At 35.6% G+C, this 23,848-nt stretch overlaps 1 protein-coding gene across 1 annotated transcript in view; it reads right to left on the bottom strand.

Annotated features, from left to right (window-relative positions):
• The window catches only part of LOC149805128 (26S proteasome regulatory subunit 10B), a 48,982-nt gene that overhangs the window by 10,388 nt on the left and 14,746 nt on the right, over nt 1–23,848 (bottom strand). The window contains exons 3-8 of the mRNA XM_089947702.1: nt 22,356–22,395; nt 21,208–21,328; nt 17,779–17,893; nt 11,508–11,657; nt 9,172–9,295; nt 2,748–2,809 (exon numbers count right to left, since the gene is read on the bottom strand). Of these exons, the coding sequence (XP_089803828.1) occupies nt 2,748–2,809; nt 9,172–9,295; nt 11,508–11,657; nt 17,779–17,893; nt 21,208–21,328; nt 22,356–22,395 (612 nt within the window). The remainder of the gene's footprint in view (nt 1–2,747; nt 2,810–9,171; nt 9,296–11,507; nt 11,658–17,778; nt 17,894–21,207; nt 21,329–22,355; nt 22,396–23,848) is intronic.

Raw genomic sequence — 23,848 nt, 5'->3', positions numbered from 1 at the left:
CCTCAAAGTAGTTGAAGGAATACACATTAATTTGATGTGTTTCATGATTTGCCTCCAATATAGTGCATCAAAGGCGTTACAACAGCAATTGCAGAGATTTTTCCGATTGTCATTCTGTCTTTTTCCACTGCCATATTGTTCCACATAAAAGAAAGTAGTTCAGAATATAGTTCTCAAATGGCAACGAATACATGAGGTTTCTTTCTCGATTTCAATGAAATGGGCTGAGGATATTCTGATTGTGAAACAATGTCAGTATATGACCCTCCATTCAGGATAAGTAGCTATTACAAAAGTTTAATGATGGTAATCCTAGATGGCCATATTAACTGTGTTAGGTAAACAGTTTTCACTTAAGTTCAACTAGACACCATGAGAAAAACTTTAGTGCAGACTCCATGTTGACATAACTATTCATTCGGGGGGGTGGGGTAGGTATAAGAAGATTTACATGATGGTTTCCTGTGGTGGCTATACTGGATGTATGAGCAGAACTTCAATTTTGGAAAAAACTTGACCATGGGATGAATGTGTGTGTAAAGTTTTGTTGCAATCCTCCAAGTAGTTTAGGAGGAACTACAATAACAAACATCATCCTTCAGATGATAGACAAAAGGCCATCACAAAAGCTTTTCTAGTCGATGATAAGTAGAGCTACTGATGTCCCATATGCATCATTGTAAGTGTACATAAATTGGTTTCTAAGGAAGCAAAATGCAGGGGTCTTCAACTGCTTTACAAAGAGCCAAATACTAATGACACAAGTGACCTCTGACCACTGGTCAAAAAGAGTTTCCAGGAATTCAAAAAAAGACTATTCTCCCTTGTAAAAGCTGAGCGTTAAAACTATCTCTGATATTCTTCAGTTATAAGATTTTCAAATTAGCGGTCATGGTGGACATACTAGACATCAGATTTGCACTGTTTTCATTTAAGACCAACAAGAAATGAAAAGAAGTCTTCTGGTGGAAAGCCCATGTTTATATGACTTCCATTTTTGAAGAAATAATAATAAGATTTTCAATATAGCTGCCACGCTGCTTGTACATAATATCAGATAGGCACCATTTCCATTTAGGACCAACTAGACATCAAAAGAAGACTCTCAATAAAAGCACAAGACTGATATGACCAGTCATCTAGTAGGAATTGCAACAATAACATTTTCAAGATGGCCACTGTTGCAGACAAATTTGATGTGTAAAGATGGCACCATTTTCAATTAGAAGCAACCTGACATTCTATATTACTTTTTATTCAGTAGGAATCGTATTCACAAGATTTTCAAGATGACCATTGTGATAGTATTATTGCACATCAGACTGGTACCATTTTTGCCTAGGACAAGCTAGACACCATACAAAGTCTTTCAGTGATATGACGTTAGATTGTGGCCATTTTCATTAAGGATCAACTAAACACCATACAAAGTCTTTCAGTGATATGACATTAGACTGTGGCCATTTTCATTCAGGATCAACTAGACACCATATAAAGTCTTTCAGTGATATGACATTAGATTGTGGCCATTTTCATTAAGGATCAACTAGACAATACAATAAGTCTTCTGGTGAAAATCCCAGGTCAAACTGACTTTCCATTCAAGACATGTTCCAATAACAAGATTTTTTTTATGTGGATGCCATATTAGATGTCAGATAGGTACCAATTTCATTTAGGTCTTTAGCAAATATTCCATACTGATATGACCATCCATTCAAGTGAAGTGGTGATAATTAAAATTTTCAAGATGGCTGTTGTGATGGCCACAGAGGACATCAGACTGGTACCATTTTCATTTAAGGCCTACTAGGCATCATAAGAAGTCTTTTTGTTAAAAAACATATCAATATGACCTGTTCAGGAGGAAGAATGCTAGCACAATTTGTAAGATGGCCGCCACACTGGATATCAGATTGGAACCATTTTCGTTGATGACAGACTAAACATCATACAAATTCATTTGGTAAAAGCTCTATTCACAAAATGGAGCAATAACAACATTTTGGTTGCTGTGGCAGTCATATTGGATATCCAAGAAATGCCATTCATATTTAGGACCAACCAGACCATGGGATGATGATGTTGTTGTTGTGGGGTTTAATGCCATTTTTCAGCATACGATAGGCTATATTAAGGGTGGAGGAAGAACCCGGGAAAACCCTGGAAAAAACCACTGACCCACGAGAAGCTACTGGCAAGCTTTCTCACATACCAATATTGGCCGAATCCAAGACTCGAACCCATGCTGACAGAGGTGAGATGGCAGTGATCCGTAACGGACCATGGGATGAATATGTGTGTAAAGTTTCATGGCAATCCTCCAAGCTGCTTAAGAGGAGCAGTGATAACAAACTTGTGCTAACAGACAATAAACCATTTCAAAAGCTGTCTTAGTCTATCACCAGTACAGCTGAAAAGGCATAAAATGGAAGGTAATTGTGAGACCTTTTAAGACAGTGTGCTGATCAGACATGAGTGGAGTTAATAACTGGCAAATTATTGGTTTTTAGCAATAATCACTTTATCCAAGGGGAAACCATCTCTCAGTTTGTCACAGTAAGCAGACAATGTTTTAACACTTTTTTCCTAAAACAAGCCGAAAGATGTGGCTTGAATATTTTTTAGCTGGATTTGCAAGGTAATGTATGTTCTCCAAATGTATTGTAATTAGGTAATGTTCTTAAAGAGCAAACGGACTTAAAGTGAGTGTGATGAAACAAAGGCATGTGCAAATAATGTGTCACCTCCATTAATGTTCTCTGTATTTCTCTGTCTGCAGAAGTACCCTCTGAAAATCTTCGTCCCCCTGAAATACACAGAAATAAAATATGAATTTCATGTCCGAAATGAGGATACTACAATACCATTCACTATAAGACCCATTTATACAACGAAAATACTATAAAATCAGACATATTCATGAGGATATAACTTTGTTCTTTGGAGTAAACAGATGATTTAGTTTATAAAATTCTATACCATCACATTGTTTACCTGAACACTTAATCTGCAAAACTATTCTTCATGAAGGATTTCAATTTACAAAACTACAATGAATTGAAATCTTCAATGAATATTTCTGATATTACAATATTCAATCTTGTGCATAAGAAGATGAAGTGTATTTTAACAACATATAAAGATATTGTATAGGCTGTACAAGTAAATGATGCAATACTTTCTTTCAACTTGTTAAAAAGGACTGTGTAATAAAACAGTTGTCTTTCCTTACCAGGACTTTTAGCATGTGCTAATACCGTTGTAATTGTAACCCACTCTTCATATCAACAGCTAATATTATGATTAAGAATGATTTTAACAATGTCACTAACATATGGATACTGCTTGAGCCAATTTCATTTTCAAGCATGGATATACATGCATGGGTGTAAAAATATATAAAATGTGGTGGTAAGGGACAGAGATAGTGATTGCTCGAGGATGTACTTGCATAAGTATTCCCAACGCAAGTCCAGGTTTCCCAACCTTTGAGATGGAACCTCAGAGTATGCTGATTGTATACATTGGTTTAAAGATCAAAGGTTAAGCTTCCATTTTTGGACCAAAGAATCATTGTAATGGGACTCCAAGAAGGTGACCTAGGACTAAAATGTCCACTCCCACATTAAGCAAAACTCAGCAGGCAAAGGAATTCTCTGGTCGGTGGATCATCCCATATAAGCAAGGAAGCCACCATTGAACTGATTCAATTCTCTTTCCTAAAGGAGACATACTGTATACTTAAGTGTTGAGCCCTAGACCTAGATGACAAAAATCTTGGAATGGTATGAGGTTGGAGATGTCTTTGTTGACATGGAGACTGAGGATGAGGAGGATGGGTAACAATGGATATCATGTCTTACTCCAATATATAAATCACCAGGTGTTTTGTAGAATGTAATTTTGTAGGTAAATCAGGGGAACTTCCTGGAAGTTGGGTGAATGGGGACATGTAGTTGCACCTTCTGAAAGCCCGCTATGGATGTCATTTAGAACCCATTGTTGTCTTCCATCATGGACCAAGAAGCACAAATGAGTTGACTGATTTTTATTTGCTCGTCGACTGAGTGAAGAGTTGCTGTGGGAACCCTTGGAAAAGGAGCAGATGCATTGAAAGATAGCGAGTCCCTTGGAAAACCAAATGTCAGGTCCATTTCTCATCATGGTAAATCTTCCCTATTCAGCAGCTAATGAATGGAACCTACCAGATACTGGATTTGTGATAAGGGTGCTGTGAAAAAGATGTCACTTAAGGAGAGTTTTGTGGAGAGAAATTTCTGGCAAAAATAATCCTCCTCCCTTTGCCTCTTCTCTACTTTAGTTCAGGAGAACTTGTTTCAATGGTTCTATGTTCAGTAGGACTACTTCCCAGCAGCCTGTGTTCTATGGACATCTCTATGACCTTCTTTTGATTACCTTGCAAATCCCTACACTGAAGCCGACACTAAAAGGGAGAGAAATAAGGGAACATTGGTGGCATGTTGTTGGGTTCTATCAGCCTGATCATTAAAGAGGAGATTAGACAATTAAGGTTCCAAGTATAGCTCAGCCTTATTATAGTCTCTCAGATAGATGGAGGTAGTGAGCACTGAATCTCAGTTAAGATTATAACTGTTGTTACGGCCTTGGCCAGAATATGATTGGCCACTATGTTTAAGATGTGGGCCATTCTTTTAACACACTACAACTCACATCCAGTAAGATTCAGAGTGGGAGAAGATAAGCTGTGTTCCAGGGGCCCCGAGTGGCACAGAGTGTTCTCCGTTACAGATCACTGCCATCTCACCTCTGTCTGCGTGGGTTCTAGTCTCGGATTCGGCTAATGTGGGTATGTGAGAAAGCTTGCCAGTAGCTTCTTGTGGGTCGGTGGTTCTTTCATCCACCGTTAATACTGGTCGCCATGTATAGCCTATCGTGTGCTGAAAAATGGCATTAAATAATACAACAACAACAACAAAAACAACAAGAAGCTGTGTTTCACCTGTTGAAAGATTGCCACAGATAAAAGATCCCAACATTAAGACCAGAGCCACAACATTACTGCTGGGCATTCAAGTGGAAAAACTGGTAAACCACCAACTACAATTTGAGGGAATGTATCTGTGAGAAAAATTGTCAGTAATGCTTATGACTTGTAACTGATGATGTAAGCAGCTCAAAATGTCAGTAACTTTGCTTGACTGGAAGCAATGGAAGGTGGATCCTTCTTAAGTCAACGATCACTTGGAACTGTAGATCAGGCAGGTGATGTAGAGGAATGAGGACAGAACCTGAAGGGGAGAAAGCAGAAAACTTCTTTGCAAACTTCTTTGGTCCAGGCCCGTAAGACAGAGTCTTTACACATCATAGTAAGATCTAATAATGATGGGGGAACATAAGAGCGAGTTTTCATCATCTTGGATAAAAGTAGTAAAGCTGTGCTACCTGCAAAGTAGCTGGAAAAGTATGCCGAGGATGATGCCTCACTACACTTGCAAGTGAAAATGGTACATATCTGAAGTTATTAGTTAGATCACATTACAATGGAACCCCACTATAATGCAATAATTGGGGTAAAAAAATTGAATCGTGTTAATAGCGGGGTCGCATTAATGCGGGGTTTTACAGTAGTTTACTTTTTTTTCAGAGAACAACTCATTGGCACATATATATGTATTCATGTCTAATGTATGTGATGAATAGGGTATCAATACCATTTACTATCATGCCATTGTGGCATGCAGTTCATCCATAATGCATGTAATTCCATTGAAAAATTACACACAGATTTACAATATTCAATAATTTTGTCCCAAATCATTGTGTCTGAATTCAATGTCTAATATATAGCATGAACAGAGTACTGACATCATTTACTTGCTGTCTGATATCGCACCATCGGGGATTGCAATTAATCCATAATACATGTAATTCCATTGCAAAAATGCATACATATTTAAACTATTCAATAATTTTGTCACAGATCATTGTGTGTCTGAATTCAATGGAAAAAGTTAACAGCAAAATTAGGTTAAGAAAGATGAAGCACATATACAGTTCATTACATTCCTGGGTATATGAATAGTGTCTGTACAAATTTCATACTGCCAAAATTTTCTCATATGCATTTCCATGTACATCCATTGTAAATTTCCAATAATTAACGCTTGTATGCCTATTCATCTGAATGACTACAGCAAGAATAATTAACAATCAACAAATGCTTTCCGTACGCATATAACTTTTCCTTCAGATTTTGGGAATATAAAAAGAAACGTGTGAAAACTACTATACTAATCACTGTGCAAAGAACAGAGAACGACTTGCGTTTCCATAATGGTAAATATTTTATAAAAAATAGGAAATTAATAACGAGCTCATAAGCAAACATCATACATGTAAAACCCGAGAACTAAGTGCAGTAGGCCTGCAATGGTCACAGTCACTTTAAAAAAATTTTTTTAAGCTGAACGAATGTACAATTTCATACCATTTCAATTTCTGGCTAATAAAGCAGACATTCTTTACTGGTCAACTGATTGTGTCTAATAACACTGCCAAGCCCAGCAAACATATTGGTGGCTTTCATTTTTTGATGTTTATTAAATTGTGAGAATCTTTTATCAACCACCGCATTGTATGCTGCTTGGTTGTGTATGCAGTTAAAGAATAAACACATGTTGGCTATTGTTTAAACAGTGATTGTTTACAGAATTAATTGAAGACAATCACAAAGACAGCTTTACGCATGGATCAGTAATAAGTAACACTTCTGATGTTTATTTTGGCATAACACTTCAAGAAGCTGGTGAAATTGTTAAATTTCAGAAGCTATGCCATGATTGTATTATATTTAACTTCATACACAACCTCTTCCCCAAAATGATAAATGTTTTACACACTATTTCTTGTACTTTAAAAATAATTCCCAGTATGAGAAAATTATATGTACATTTAAAATTTCAGGAACCACACCATGATCATATTATATTCAAATTAATATGTGATCTCTTCCCCAAAATGATAATAAATTTTTTATACACTATTTCACATAGCTTGAACAAAAAATATCTTTTCATGTGCGAATGAATATAAGAAATTTCGCACGCCATGCCACGACCACGTTATATCCAAATTCGCATTATTGCGGGGCACGTTATGGTGGAGTTGCACTGTACTTCCAAGCTAAGGTCAGTCTACTTTTGGGGTGCAATGGCCTGAGGGCAAGTGAAGCAACATCTCTTAAATACTGATGCACAAAGCTAGGCATCATACCAAGAAAGTGCGTAGTGACCTTATGCAGTTTAGACTGATCCTTGACAGTACCTGTATAAAATGGACAAAATCCATATGAAGTGCTAAGTGGCACTATGCAGTTTAGATTGTTGCATAAACTAGGTTCATAAAACTATGTTCTTGGCTACTGAGCCACTGAGCTGGGCATCATATGCAGGAAATGCCCAGCAGCACTATGTGAGTCATGGAACTGGACAATATATGTTCTTCTGGTGGGATGATACTGTATAACTGATATGGTCATGGTCCATTGCAATCAGAACTATATGGCCAAGCTTAGTTGTGAAGGAACAGGACCATCTTGGCTAGCATGACACTGTCAAGGTCTGGAGGATGGGATAGTGTGTGTGTGTGTGTGTGTGTGTGATTCAGATTTTTAATGTAGCTTTAACAATTTTTCAGTCATATCGCAACGATGTCTGCAGTGTGGCAGTTTATAGTGATGTCGACAAAAAATATAAAAGTTACAAATTTATTGATGGAATATACTTCCCAAATGAGGTGAAACTCCTCCAACTTGCTTTAAGGTAGAAAACTTCCAGAATGCATGTATGGATTTTGTTAGGTATCTCTGTAGAAAGTATTCTATGACACAAGTGGAAGTAGTAACCGAAGAATTCATGGGATTTGGTATCAATCCTGGCAATAAGGGGCGATCACACTAACTGCCACCTACGTGGGCAGATAACTTTTAGCTTTGTATCTAATATGTTTCAGCCTGGGAGGGTTGCATTATTAGGTTCTAGGGTATTATGATCAGGTAACATATTTGAAGAAGAAACAGTACAGCAATTTCAGTTTAGTGCAGGAGACATCATGTTGGCAGGGCAAGTAATGTTTAGCTTTTTAGCTAAAAAGCATTATCCTGGGAGGCCTGTATCTGTGTAGGATCTCTTGAAAAGTATTATGACCAGTCAACATATTTGAAAAAACAGTACAGCATTTTCAGTTACTTCCAGGAAATACCATGTAGTCTCTATCAGATACAATGTACTCTGAAGTAATGAAAAGTCACTATTTTTTGCTTATTAACGGATTAATAAACCGGTTGTACAATAACATACATATAAGAAATCATCAGAGAGTTTTGGATTAGCAAGAACCCCATGTTGATATGAACATCCATGAAGTAGTAGTGATAACAAAATTTTCATGATAGCTTCTGTAGTCATCATATTGGATACCAGGTCAGCACCATTTACATGTAGGATCTTCATGATGGCTGTGATGCTGGCCATATTGTACATCAGATCTTTACCATTTTCATTTAGGATCAACTAGAGAGCCTAAGAAGTCTTCTAGTGTTAATAAGACCATCTGTTCAGAAGAAATAGCAATAACAAGAATTTCAAGATGGCTGTTGTGGTGGGCATATTAGATTTCATATCGACACTGTTTACATTCAGGACCAACTAGACACCATAAGAGACCTTTAGCAAAAACCCCATGTTGATACGATCATCCAATCAGAAGGAGTAGCATTTACAAGATTTTCATGATGGCAATATTGGAGCAGCACAATTTCCATTTAGGACAAACTAGATCATTGGATGAATGTGTTTGTGAGGTTTCAAGGCAATTGTCCAAGTAGTTTAGGAGGAGAAGCAATACAAATATTCTGCTAATATATAGGTGGACGTTGGAATATAGATGACGGAAAACAAATCATCCCATAAGCTCTTCTGGTTTATGACCAGTAGAGCTAACAACAGAAAATTAAATTTTAAATGCATAAAACCATTTACTTTTGACTGATGAATTACTTAATATTACAATATAATGGTTAAAGTTAAACACTGTTCTTTGATTTCTGTTGCATTAAAGTCAATACACATATCCCAATTAGCATGATTAAACAGGGTATCTAGCAATAATTTCATTCCTAGACGTTACCTATAGCATCTATCTCATCCATAAATATAATGCATGGCTCATGGTCTCTTGCAAATGCAAACATTTCTCGGATCAGCCTGGCACTCTCCCCAATATATTTATCAACTATAGCACTGGATACAACCTAAAATATAACAATAGCAATTACCTGACATAACTGTAGCAATTAATTTCCATCTATAGAGAGATGTAAATAAATAAATTGTGAGGACAATTACATCTCATAAAGATTTCATTAATATTAAGCATGCATATAAATATAAGGCAATCATACTTACAAAATACATATAATAGAATAAACTTTTCTGAGGCACTAAAACTGAAACTTCCCAAAAACAAAATGAAAAACTTGTCTTCATTTCATAAATGAAAATAATTTATGATGTTGTATTTTTTCAAATACAACAGGTTTTTATGGAAAATCCATACAAATTTATGACAATATACATCTTCTTTTCATTACCATTTTAAATTTGTAGGCAAATAACTTACATTTATTTTCTTGTCAAATATAACCTGTCACAGACATTCTTACATAGTTTTCCCAAAATGTCTTACAATCCTGAAGAAAGATACAGAATATTTTGTGCCAGTTTCAAAGTATTGAGAATACTGATGGCTTCCATGGTTAAGGTAATATGGTGCATTAAACAAATACTGCAAATTGTGTTTCTTTTAATGATCACAAAAAATACCAATATTTAAACATGAAGTCTGAATTCTAAATGTTTAAGATCTACCTCTGAAGGTAGAATTGATTAAACAACATTTAAAATTCATAAAATATTTAAACAATTAACTTTATGGGCATTTTGTACTGAAATTAATGCTTAAAACTCTACAAAGAAACAGTCAAATAATATTAAAGAAGTCCATATATTTCCTCGTAGGATTCATATCTGATTTATGTCCCTTAAAATAGCCAAACATTCGTATGTGTGTGATTAGGATTTTTAACATAGCTTTAACATTTTTTCAGCCATATTGCTACGATGTCTGCAGTTGTAGTTGTAGTAGGGTTTAGCGCCATTTTTCAGCATACGATAGGCTATACATGGCGGCCAGGAGTAATGGTGGAGGAAGAACCCGGAAAAAAACCCGAAAGAACCCCCTACCCATGAGAAGCTAATAGCAAGCTTTCTCACATACCCATATTAGCCGAATCAGAGACTTGAACCCATGCAGACAGAGGTGAGATGGCAGTGATCCGTAACGGAGAGCACTTTAGACCACTCGGGGCCCCCTAAGTCTGCAGTGTGGCAGTTTATAGTGATGTCTAGCACTGGGGCATCATGCTACAGACATGTATGCATGATGTCACACCCAGTCACATTACAGACTGACCAGTCCTAACACTAACCTCTTAATGCTGAGTGCCAAGCAAGGCAGCTGTTAGTACCATTTTGTAAGTCTTTTGGTATGACTCGGCCAGGGTTTGAACCCACGACCTCCTGCATCTGAGGCAGACGCTCTAACCACTAGGCCACTGGAGTGTTCCTAAACATTTTTTGTAACCACAAATGCCAACAAAGCTAAATATAGAGCAATACCTATTTATAGAAATAAAAAATATTCTAAGAAATCATGGGTAGACAGCATTCCAAAACTAAATCTTTCATTAAATTAAATTTTTTATAATTTTTATTTTTGGGTCCACAGTGCTACAGCGTACATCTGGAATAACATGGGGGTAAGCTGCATAATACTCCATCTTTAAAAGCAACCGGCATTGTAAATGATGGTTGTGAGTAAGGCTAAGCTAATATACGTTCCATTAAGAAGTATCATAATAATGCAACAAAAAAAGTTGCCTATTTAATTACGTCAAATCACATTATTATTGGTTCTCATTCGCAAAGTAATAAAATTGTGAGAGATAATTAAACAATAAACAAAATTCAAGCAATTCAATGGAATCCATGACACATTAAAAGAGGAAACCATGCAATGTATGGATTTATAGAGTGGGACAGTGGTCCTAGGTTAATCTAAGCACCACATTCCTTGCACTTAAAAGAAACATAGAACCTTATTTTATTTATCAGAGATCATGCAGTTAATGGAAAAAGTATTGAATCAAAGGATACCTTAAGAAAATGACCCGTAATGGGGAGCGCTTTAGCCCACGCTGCCACTTGGGGCCCCAAAAAAGTATTGAATCAAAGGATACCTTAAGAAAATGATCTGTAACAGGGAGCGCTTTAGACCACTCGGCCACTTGGGGCCCCGAAAAAGTACTGAATCAAAGGATACCTTAAGAAAATGATCTGTAACGGGGAGTGCTTTAGACCACTCGGCCACTTGGGGCCCCGAAAAAGTATTAAATCAAAGGATACCTTAAGAAAATGGGCATCCAGCTGACTAGCAACTGCTCTTGCCAACAAAGTCTTTCCAGTTCCCGGGGGTCCAAAAAGGAGACAGCCTTTTGGAGGAGTGATACCAACCCTCTGAAAGAGCTCTGGATTCATCAGGGGCAACTCTATCACCTGTAAAAAGAAAATTGGACATTGTTGTTTTTGCAATGACATAATATTGTATTACGTATGTAAACAATCCCTGTATCAGAACTTTCACATCTCCTTTCCTCTGCTAATATGTGACAAATCTGATAATTGCAACAACTTTACAGTTAACTATTTTTCTTTATTTGTCTGAAGGAAACAAAAGTACCGGGTAGTTATATTTTCAAAAAAGGACAAACCCTCTTGATAAAGGTCAAAATAGACCAGTCAGCATTCTACCCATCATGTCTAAAATGTTTGAGAATCCAATGAAACCCAGTTATCATAACTTTCTGAGAACATTTTTAACAAATATATGTGTGCTTTTTTGTAAAGATAATGGCTGCCAGGCTACTGTCACATTTACCTGAAGAGTGAAAGAAGGCTCTTGACAAAAACGAAAACATAACTACAGTTCTGATGGATCTAAGGCTTTTGATTGTGTCCCTCATGAGATTCTCATTTCCAAGTGCTTACTGTATGTCAGATGGCTCAGTAGGTCTCTTACTGACCATTACATTTAATTTTTTTTATCAACTTTATTATTTCCGCAAACATGCTCTCTATATATCTATGCTGATGATAATGCGTCCTTTTCCTCATTCTGGTTGACACACGCGGCAGCTTCTTTGATTCAACAGAATGGTCCTTAACAGAAAAGTCTTAAGAATTTTTCTGTTTTGTTCCATCTATCTTGAATTGGTTTCAAACAATTTATCAAGATATATCTGTATGCTACATAATGGTCAATGCTGATTGTTTTTTGTTGTTGTACAGTTTGTTGTCAAACAGGCAATTCCCCTTTCCCCATATCTATTCATAAAAGTTCTTGAGTTATTAAGCACTGCTCTAAAAACAATTCAGATATAAATGGTATAAATATCAACAAATCTGAATAGGTAATAATCTAATATGTTGACGGTTCAACTCTCTTATTAGCTGATGATGACATTTCCATCGAAACTGCTTTAAATGTTCTAGATATATTCTCATGATGCTCTGGATTGAGGGTGAAATTTGACAAAACCCAGATCATATGGCAGGGTACAAAAAGGAGTTCTGAAGAATTAAGAACAGCAAAACATGTTACTTGGTATCACTAGGTATTCTAGCTGAACAAAGGTTTTTGTAAAATTAGTCAATTAAATTAAAATGCTACACATATCTGTTAGTTCACTTCTATCATCAACAATAAGCTTCAGTATCAACTTTTCAATGTATTACCTTTCTCCTGACTTATGCACACAAGCAAATACATTAAATAATGAAAAAATTTGACCGTATGCACATCTGGAGAGATAAGAACTCAACCCTCAGAAGACATAGATGATGAGACCCATTTAAAAAATTGGTTAGTTAACTTGCTGATAATTTCAGACCTTCAAACATATCTGACAAGCTCTAATACTGACATCTATTACAAATCTGATCATTCTCTCTGTCACCCTTAGTGACCAAATAAGAGGTACACAGAAATTTAATAAAAGCCTTTTAAGTGACCCTGAATTAGTAGTGCTAGACTGTAAAACATCAACATTATCTTCCTTAACTTCCCTTGAAGTAACTGTAGCTGATGGTTTTTTGGGTGGTGGTGGTGGAGCAGATTCCCCACAAGAGATAGAGACTTTAGATGTATGCTTAGGATATCAATGTTATCTTTGTGAGACATTTATTTTGACTCTCCCTTTGGCTGTTTTTTTGCAGAACTACAGTCCAGACTTTTGACCATGTACCAAACACACTGCAGGGAAAAGACAAAGTACATTTTGTACGTACTGGACAAGACTCGTGCTTGTCTTCCCCTAAACTTTAAATTTCTTGTATTTTATGTATCTGGTTGATATTTTAAATGGAAACAACACATGGAATGGGAAAAAAGCATCAATTAACAATTCAGTAGTTGCAAACAGAACACCTGAATCTAACAGAGTAAGTGAAAATAGGCAGTGTCACAATAAATTGTGAATAACAACATGCATTCAAATAATATCATGTTGTACAGAGAATGTCTGTAGAATGTGATGAATTCACTCAAAATTTGGAATGTATACAACCTGTAGAGAGGAATGATTGCTACACACAATAATTCCAAATTCATTGGTGAATGAATAAAAGTGTTCACTTATATCAGTGTGGAGGTGTCCTATGGAATGAGGTATCTAATCACTTTTGAGACCAATCAAATTATAATTCATCTGAATTGTAATTTTATCCTAATTGGTAAAGGCTGTAAATGTAATATCTGCAAATAAGAAACACACAGACAAACACATCCTGTGATGTTACTGTTTTGTTTTCTTGTCTTTGTCTTTATGATCAAGTGCCTTACTGTTAGTTCCTTTCTTTTCAAGGCATAAATCTGTTTCTCAGCATGATTTAAGTCTTAAATTGTACTTTAACCAATAATTTATGCAACTTGGCATTTTTTCATCCTTCAGATCTTCCTAACCTGTGTTTTTGGTTACCTAAATACTAAATTCACTTTTAATTACTGACTTGTTTTAAATGCTTTGCTTTGTTATATTTTAAGTCATGCACTATGTATTTTGTCCAAATGTATCTATGATGCTGTGTTTGTATGTTTTGTAAATCAAGAATGATTTAATGTATTGTTTTAATGTCCTGTTGGTAAAAAGCTCAATAGAGCTTATTTTAAAATTTTGTTTTAAATTATAAAGACTACAAATAAACCTTATCTGATTGCAAACAGGGGATATCACCTACTCATACAGCTCTTAACAATTGACTCTGAAAAATGCAACACTTCATCATGTGATGTGGATCCATCATCTGTAATTATGTGACATGTACGCATGGAAGAAGTCTAATACTTGTCTAGAGACACATGATACAAGTTTCTTTTCCCAAGAAATAAAAGAAACTGACAATTGCAAGTTAGACATTTGCAGATATTCCCATGGCAATAATAATACTGCCAGATCAAAGTATTGTAATTACTGCCACACCACTTAAAATTCAAACGATTGCTTCCCATGACCTTAACAGTTGAGCTACTTAGCACTCAGTCATTAAGAATACATTTTTCATCCTCACCCCACCCATTCTACCTTCAAAGATGCATTTGTGTCCAACGTCTGAAGATGATTCTAAGAGGAAAGCTGGAGATAAAGACTTTTTTTTTTAAAATCAATGAAGCTGATGCCAGTTGGCTGGATATTGCAACCTGTCTTGCTTTTCAAGACCAAAATCTGATAAAGTAGTGCTATTCATTTATAACTAACTTTATTCAAAACTAAACCTACGTATTACATAACTCGCATTTCCTTTTATTAATCATGAAACATCAGAAATATGAAATTTTGTTTCATAAATCTTTTTTAGTTTAACGCCAAGCAGACATTCTTGTAAACATTTTAGTCCCAATCCATTAATATTTCACAATTTAAAGAGTTTTGACATCAATGACAACACAGCATGTTATTTCATGAGATCAAGTATAGCTGCATCATAGCTGCCACCAACCCCCCAATACTGACTGCTTATGATAAAAATACTGATTTTCAGGAATACTGATTTTTTAAATTTTAATGCATATGTAACTATTTACAACATCTACAACCATCAGTAAAGTAGGACAGTACCATGCTTAATTATTTAATGTCAGAGATGCATGCTCTCTTGCACCTTCTGAACGGGCACCCTTTCCGTTCGGGCGCCCATTTAGAAGTCGCAAGAGTACAACACACACTTATACCCAGGCTGTTTATAGGAGCCTTTTCCACACCTTGTTTTCTTTCTCTCCAATCATTATCATTTTAAATGTACCATCTTTCACTGATGATTTGAATTCTGTGTGATTTTCTTACTGAACTGTTTTTGTTCTAGAACACAAGTAATCCTTTGTGATATTACTGTCTGGAAAACATGTGCGAAATAAGTTTCCAGTAACACTAGTAACTGAAAGAGGAAGGTTCATTTCAAACAGAAATTTAATAAACCAAATTTTGATCGAATTACATCAAGGTTCTCTGGTATTTATGTACATCGTAAGTTTAGGCTGAGTTGTTGATGATGAAGCTGATGTTTATTAGCTTTTTCATGCTCTTGTATATTTGGGGTGCCTCCATGCCCAATAGCGAAATCACATTACACAATTTGCAAAACAGTTTTCTCATTTACCAGATGGTTTCACAACCCTAAACAAGATGGCACAATTGTCTTTCCAGTTGTTTTCTTGCCTTTCCTGGAGAAAATTCGGAATATTCTGCTTTCCTTTTTGACATGATTATCAGCTGAATATTATGAAGACGAGATACAGTGATAGCAGCAACTGTTTGTGCAATCCCAATATGGCAGTTAAAGACAGGCATGGTAACCTTGATTTCGAATGAACCAATCATATTTTAGAACTCTATTTCTGTACATATGTAATACATTTCTATTAGAATGGAACTAAGTATCTGTTCTAAACAGAAAATTGCAAGGATATTTTTTATTACTTTGTTAATTTTAAAATGTACTTTAGCAAGAAAAACGGGACACTTGGCAGCTATGCTGCATGCATACTGGTCAAGATATGAACAAATCACATAACATTTATATAAATATCACTTTACAATAATGAAATAATAAGTATGAACATTGGTAGTTTTAATAACTGAACATGTCTTACCCCATGGAAAAGCCACAAATACATTTAAGCAAAACTATTAAGAATGAACCTCAAGCAATCATGCTAAAACCCTCATATTTTATTTCCTATGGGTCCAAATGGATAGAATTTCTTACCTTAAACCATAAAAATCTGAAGCTTTACTACAGTCCTACCCACTTATGTCGACAAGCTGCCTATTTCGACAAAAAAGCAAAGTCCTGGTCCCCTGGTCTACTATTACTACCAAAATTGTCATGCTTATGTCGATGTTATTATAAAACATAAATGTTCTGTCGACAGAAGCCCTTGGTCCCAGCGTGAACAAATCCTTTGTTTTCTAATTATTTATGTTGACAAGCTGCCAGTTCCCACCCATACTTTGTTCAACAATTAGTTGATCTTGCCAACAGGCTTCACTTTTCCTGCCTAATCATTTATGTCGGCAAGCAGCCAGTTTAACCTTTACTTTATTCAACAATTAGTTGATCTTACCTCCAGGCTTTAATGTCGCGGTTGGATAATAAAACAGGCTTTTGTTTGGTCCTATAAAGTTGGCATCTCACGGCAACTTAAATAAAAGCAATGAAATCTGTTTGATTCTTGCATTTTCCAAAGTGATCGGTGATTAAAACAAGTTTATAGTGCTGTGACAGTTTCCTTTTTAATTTTATTCAGCATGTGTCAATGTATACAATATTATGCCTTCATTAATCACATCAGCCGCATATCTCTTGTTTGCTTTTATGTACTTTTCACGATGACTTCTGTAACTAAATATATGTACTGTTTAAACCAACTTGCTGACAGGTTTTCATTTGCCTGTGAATAGCCCCATCCCTTGGTAGCCTCAATAAGATTGGAACAGACTTACCAAAATCTAGGCCAATTTAAGTACATGTACTTGAAGCATGTAAATAACAACTATGTAACCATGTGCTAATGCCAACTTTGAATACTGACACTGAATATTGTAGTGAATGTTTTTCATATCAGGATGAGACAGATGCAATATTTTATTGGGGATTTTATTACACAAAGGTAACCAAAATGTAATTTGTCGATATACAAGTGAATTTCACACTGGTTTTGTCTCCATGTACTCAAAATTTCCATTGTTTGTTTTCTCAAGGTGTAAATGCTACTCACTAATGACAGGTCACCTCTTACTGACAAATTTAACTTTTTTTCAGACCCCCCCCACACTTATCTCAACATCCGCCTATGTTGACAATATTTCCTCGGGCCCGAGGATGTCGACATAAACAGGTAGGACTGTATTTACCAAAACAGTAAACAACTGAGAAAACTCTGTCAAAACAGATTATCTGAAAATACAGGCTTCAGACAGGAACCAAATTTACAATTGTTGAATGTAACACAATACCTTCTGATTTATGGTTAATACAGACTACAGAAAAGTTTAAATGCTATTTTACCTGATACAAAAGAAAATGCATATCTTCAGTAACTGTCATCAAAAAATATATATACCTCTCTTAACTCTCTGATCTGCTCACTTAAACCACCAACTTGGTTGTAGCTAATATCACCTGGATCCTCAATGGACATGTTGTAAACCAAGGGATCTACCTCTCGTGGCAAATATCTGAAATTGATGATTGTTACATGAAAAAATGATAAGGTATCTGAAAAGTATTGTCAACCACATGTGAAGATAGATGCTTGAACATTTCCCTTAAAGATACATGGCAAAACGCTTATCAGGTATTACAGAAAGGTGTATAATTGGGTGGGCAAAAATATGGCACGTGGGCCAGATTTTGCCTGTAACCTGGTTTTATCAATTAATTTGCTGTATAGGTTATCGTTAAAAATCACTTATCCAGTCTGCACTCTCAAGGAATTTGCAAATGCCTGGTGTATAAAGACACAATCTGCATCTTTTAGAAATCTTTAATCCTGTCAGCTATGCCTGTGAAAACACGTAACTACGAATTTTAACATCTATATTATGATATCTTGTGTGGTAATTTTCTAGTATGTGTGCATATGAAAAGTTTTCAAATCAGCACAAGTTTTGTCGATATGGTCTGTATTTTTTTCACAGCAAGGATTAATTTTGGTTGTTGAGGGCTTAATTTTTGGTTGTTGAGCCCTCAACATTGTTTAGCAAACTTCTCTGTAGGAACAAGAACTCAGTGATGTGTTTAATTTAAAGACTGGAAGTATTATGCCAGAAAACAGCATACCTAGTGCTTAATGTGTTCCACAACTTGTGCGAGACACAACAAGACCAGTATATAAAATTACTGTATATGTTCATGTTTATACAGAAAATTATACATACGGTTTGTTCTTAGTCTGCAGAAAGAATAAATGTTGACGTAATGTAGGTTTATATGAAGGTTGTCAGACTGAGACATATTTGTACGCCATATCAAATAAGTTCCTTGGACCAACTCCGAACAAAACAAGTATGCCATTGTATATTTATTACAGACCCAATTTTGCACTCTTTCTAAATATTTTTGGGATACACAGCCAGCATGAATGGAGTCAAAAACAATTTGGGGTTTACAAAGTTTGATCTGGCTCATCAAACAATATTGACTATGGATGTTGTAAATATGACTGCATCACTGGTGCAATACTTGTTGATTCTTAATAAATACTCATCTTCACTATCGAATGGTTGTCAATTCAATTCATACCACATTGAATTTGATATATGCCAAAAACAGTGATCTGAATTAGTGCCCTCCTGCAGATGAAAGAGCTATAGCCCAGAGCAAGTCAAATTAGTTTCCCAATAAGATAGCTTGTTATGTGACCTGTTAAGTATTCAATATGGCTACTTCCATTATGTCCATGTTGTTACTCAAAGAAAAATGCATCTGAAATGTTTAAACTGGAGAAAAGTAACTTATCTTTAGTAAATCATGTTTCCTGGAGGATACTTATCCTATCACATTAATGTTAGGAAATATCTCCGAAATCCAGCAATCATGGAAAGATGAAAATTCTGTCTTTGCTACTTGTAACATATAACCCATTACTCATTACCTCCTCTTGCCACCACCAGGCAGTTACCAATCAGGCAGATGTTTACCAGTTTAAGCAATACATCGAGGATGCTCACATGTGAAGGGTGGGAGGGTTTAACAGTGATGTGATTGGGAAAGCATTCTAGAAGAAACATAATGATTTTAAAATGTTTTTAAAAAAAATGACTTTCCCTATCAATATCCTCCACTAATCACATTAATGTTATTAGACCAGTTAACAGAAGGAGAAAATACATCAGCATCCTACCTTTACTGAAAACACCCTTAAAGGGGAAAAATGATAGGATTCCCTAAATGAAAGACAAACTAGACTCCTGCACCTTTGATGACACTACTTGGACAAGGAAACAAGGGGATTGCCCATGCTAATAAAAAAAAACAGGGTGGATTAATCGAAATGCTGATGAGGTTGTGCTGATGTCAAACTGGTCTTGTGATTGTCTGGCATGCTGCCACCAGAGACACACAAGATTTGAGGATCCTGGATCTTTTCTGAAAGATGGTCTGTAATCTCATATACCTTTGCTAAATGCAGCAGTACACAGGAAAGTGATTGTCTTCATCTTCCATATCTACCAATGCCTTTACTTTATAGTCTTGGCTTGCAGATGGTGCTGGTGTACATTTGGATATCGACAAAGTCTAATAAATTTTCTCCATGGATCCTTTGAAACTATCCTATTTGCTCCATAGCAAGATCAAAATATAAAAAGTGATTGAAATTTTCCCAACACTCATTGTAAGTGTTGTCCTCTGCTAACAATGCATCCATGTTGCTGTAAACCACACATGGATATATGGACAAGGTGGTGCCATCACCCCTTTGGTTGGCAATGAATTTCCCCAATGGATATGCCTTAAACAGTGGACTGGCAGCATGCCAGACATGTATAACTTCATGTATCAATCTCTTGCACTCACTGCACTTTGTTGCCATTGTTCAACTTTAAAACACAAGAATGACAAATTTGGAAAATAACCTCTACAAAGAAGCAACATTCATTACTTCCAGAAGCAAAAATGCAAGCAGTGTGCACAAATTAGTCAAAAATCAGCACCAACAATACCATGTTAGTGTACAAGGTCAAAACACTGAAGCTCACAGCTGTGAACAAATGTACATTTAATTTCACAAAATAATTATTGTAACATGTAGCAAATACCTTTTACAGAATACTATATGACTTTGTCAATGGATGGTTGAAAAGCACTAAGATAATTGTGGAGTATGGGAGGCTAAATGGCATCATGGGATAGCAATAAACAAACCTTAAAGCAGTAAACATGTCCGATAGGTAGCTGCATGGCAATGGCATGGGGAGGTAATGACTAATGGTTTTGTACCTTCATCTATATGATACACAGACAGGAAAGACTGAATTATGTCTTTCCAGGATTTCTGGATTAAGGATAAAATGAGAGGTTTATTTTTGCCCCTGATGTTAATGTGATCAGGAAAAGTATTTGACAGAGAACTTACAGGTGACATGTATCATTGTCTTTGGATGCTGCTGTGATTATTCCCAACAGCTTTCCTAGGTAAAATGTAACAACCAATCTAACTGGACCAGTTTTATATAGCTGCATTCAATTAAACAGACAAGGCCAAGACAGTGTTTTGGCCAGTTACACATACCATGGATTGATACCAAACAATGTGGATCAATAATACCTGGTTAGACAAGATCATAAATAGCAAAGAAATCAGTAATTACAGAACTCTTAATAGTGACAGTCCCAGTGCACAGGACTTTCTGGTTCTTGTCGTAGACTCTTAGTGTTCAATCTTATGTCTACAACTTTGCATATGTTGGACTTTAAGAGTTTTTAAAAATGTGTCACTGTACAATGAACTTCAAAACTCAACAGAAATCTTTGCATTATTCTTAATTACCTCATAATTGTCAGTGTAGTCATGTCCAGAGCTACCCGAGTTCCAGATTTCAGCTTAGCTTTGTCCAGCTGTCTACGGCATCCTACCACATATCGAGGTCCATTCGTGGCTTTCACAATAACTGACAGAATAATGAACTCAAGTGAGTGAAGAATAGTTTGAATGAAGTTAAGAATAAGTCACAATGACCCCTTTAAATAAAGGCCATCTAAATATATTTTAAATCAGTCTACAACTGTGAGAACAGTAAAATCTATCATTTTATGCATCATTAACTGGATTAAGAAAGATCTAATCTGAATTAGAAGGTGATCTGATTTCAGAGGATAAATGAGCTATCACAAGTATAAAGGTTCTATTAGGCTGGTAGCTAACAGTCCAGATGAACATGATCATAATTTCTTAACTGTACATAGATGAATCTAATGTAAAACACTTTAAACAAGAGTGAAATGATATCACTTGTAAAAACAATATATTAACTTAACTGTTAGGTATATAATAATGAAAAGAAAATACAAATTTTATATCCAAAAGGATAGTGTTTCTTCTAGCTATTTTTAGCATGGTGTGGCACCATGCCTTTTTGTTTGGATGCTTGGTTATTTTCCTTTCGCACCAAGTTTTTTTTAAGGCTTTTCTGTGCTTACCATACCATTTCTGTGGCTTTTCTGCTCATTTTTCCTCTTTTAAGGTCCCAATTTGTATCCCTCTCTAATGTAAGAGAGACAGCAGCAATAAAAAAGAAAGTAAGGTGTCCTCTTGACCAAGAGACAATTTTTAAAGTGCCATTTTGATGATGATTCATATTCCCCTTACTAAAGCCTAAGTGAAACACTCAAGGACTTTGACACAATGGATGGCTCATTTCCATAATGTAACAAAACTTGACCAGAATGACTAACAATGGATGTTATTATTGGCTGATTTTATTCAAGTAGGTTAGAAAGAAAGACTTTTTATTCTACTTTAAAATTTAACACCTGGAAATTAAAACATCTAAAAGTTACTGAAGAACCTGAATTAAACTCTAAAGTACATGTGAATTCATCCTATTAAACTTCATGCACATTTCTGAGACTAGAGATCAGTTGTAGCTTTTGACTCCATCAAACAAAACAGGCACCAAAAAAATCCATGAGACTTACACTTCTCTTCAGTTAACTGCTTCAGAACTTCTCCAACAATCTATCAAGGAAAAAAGAAGGCAGATGACATAAAATATCACCTATGTGTAACAAGCAGAAAGTAATCCAAAATAAGAGTTTATATGTGTCATTTAAATCTCAGTACTAAACATAACAAATCTTGTATTAAACTGTATCACTAATCCTTAATAAGAGTACCACAGACATGTGGCATGATGTCTGACCCAGTAACATTATCCTGACACCAGTCTGACCAGACCTAACACTAACCTCTTAATGCTGAGTGCCAAGTGAGGCAGCTGCAAGTACCATTTTTATAAGTCGTTGATATGACTCTGCTAGGATTCAAACCTGCAACCTCATGCATCCAGGCAGATGCTCTAACCACTTAGGCCACCAGAGTGGTATAAAGAGAAAAAAGGGCTCACCACCCATTAAAATGCCCACAATTCTGCTCCCAATGTGCATATCTCTCGCTTGAACTGTTAAATTGGTGTCTTTATAAACTGTAAAATATTTTTCCATACGAGTCACTAGTTAAAATGGCTGTTTTAACTGTGTTTAAAAAAAATAAAATGAATCTCTTGCTTAACTGAATGCAATCCGCATCAAATCTAATGAATCCAAGTGGCAGATCTACACTCTCATATATGCACTACCAAAGTGGTCAACTTGGAAGCATCTATCTTATTACAGTTATTGAAGTGAACAAAAGTATGACATAAAAAAACTGAATAATCTAACTTTTTATTTCTGACACATAATTTCAAGCATTTGTGATTATTTTAACTTACATAGATGCAGGTATATTTGTATTCTAATAATGCTAAATATGAAAATCTGTTGATCACAGCCATAAATGTTAACTGCTTTTAATTATTCCGTCTATTTGGAGTTTTTTCTCACCTGGGTATTGGTAGCTTCAGTGTCTTTAATTGGAAAATGACCAAAATCAATTACCTCTTTGCTACTAAATTACTTAACATGAAGAGATTCCAACTTTTCTTCGCTTAAAAACTGCACTATAACTATATATATTACAATCAAAGAGATAATGCAAGATTTTATTTTGAAATCATATATATATATATATATATAAAATCTTGTAACTTGTGCCCCTTGTGGTAAGTCAATGCAGAGTATGAAACAAGGCTAGATCAATACCCTGGCTTCATCTTTTTCACTAGTAACTCTCAGATTCACGAATTATAATGGTATCATCTTTGCTCATTCTAGTTGTTACTCTGAATTGCTTTGACATTTTTCTGCTGGCAAGAACAAAAGGTGTTCCTTGTTGAGAGACTTACGCGAGGAAGCATCTGGCATTCCCTGTCATAACATGGTACCACATTCACAATACCCTCATTTCTCTATTGGTAGTATCACTAATTCGATCCAGTCTTGACATAGCAATAAATATTATTTGATTTTACTGTAAACCTACATATAAACATTGCTATTATGATTATGATTAATACCATCTATATCATTGT

The sequence above is a fragment of the Sinohyriopsis cumingii genome, chromosome 2 (genome assembly GCF_028554795.1).
Source record: "Sinohyriopsis cumingii isolate HCF-2022 chromosome 2, ASM2855479v2, whole genome shotgun sequence".
NCBI classification, from domain to species: Eukaryota; Metazoa; Mollusca; class Bivalvia; order Unionida; family Unionidae; genus Sinohyriopsis; species Sinohyriopsis cumingii.
The sequence above is the reverse complement of the archived record's forward strand: the minus strand, read 5'-3'. Positions and strand labels throughout refer to the sequence as shown.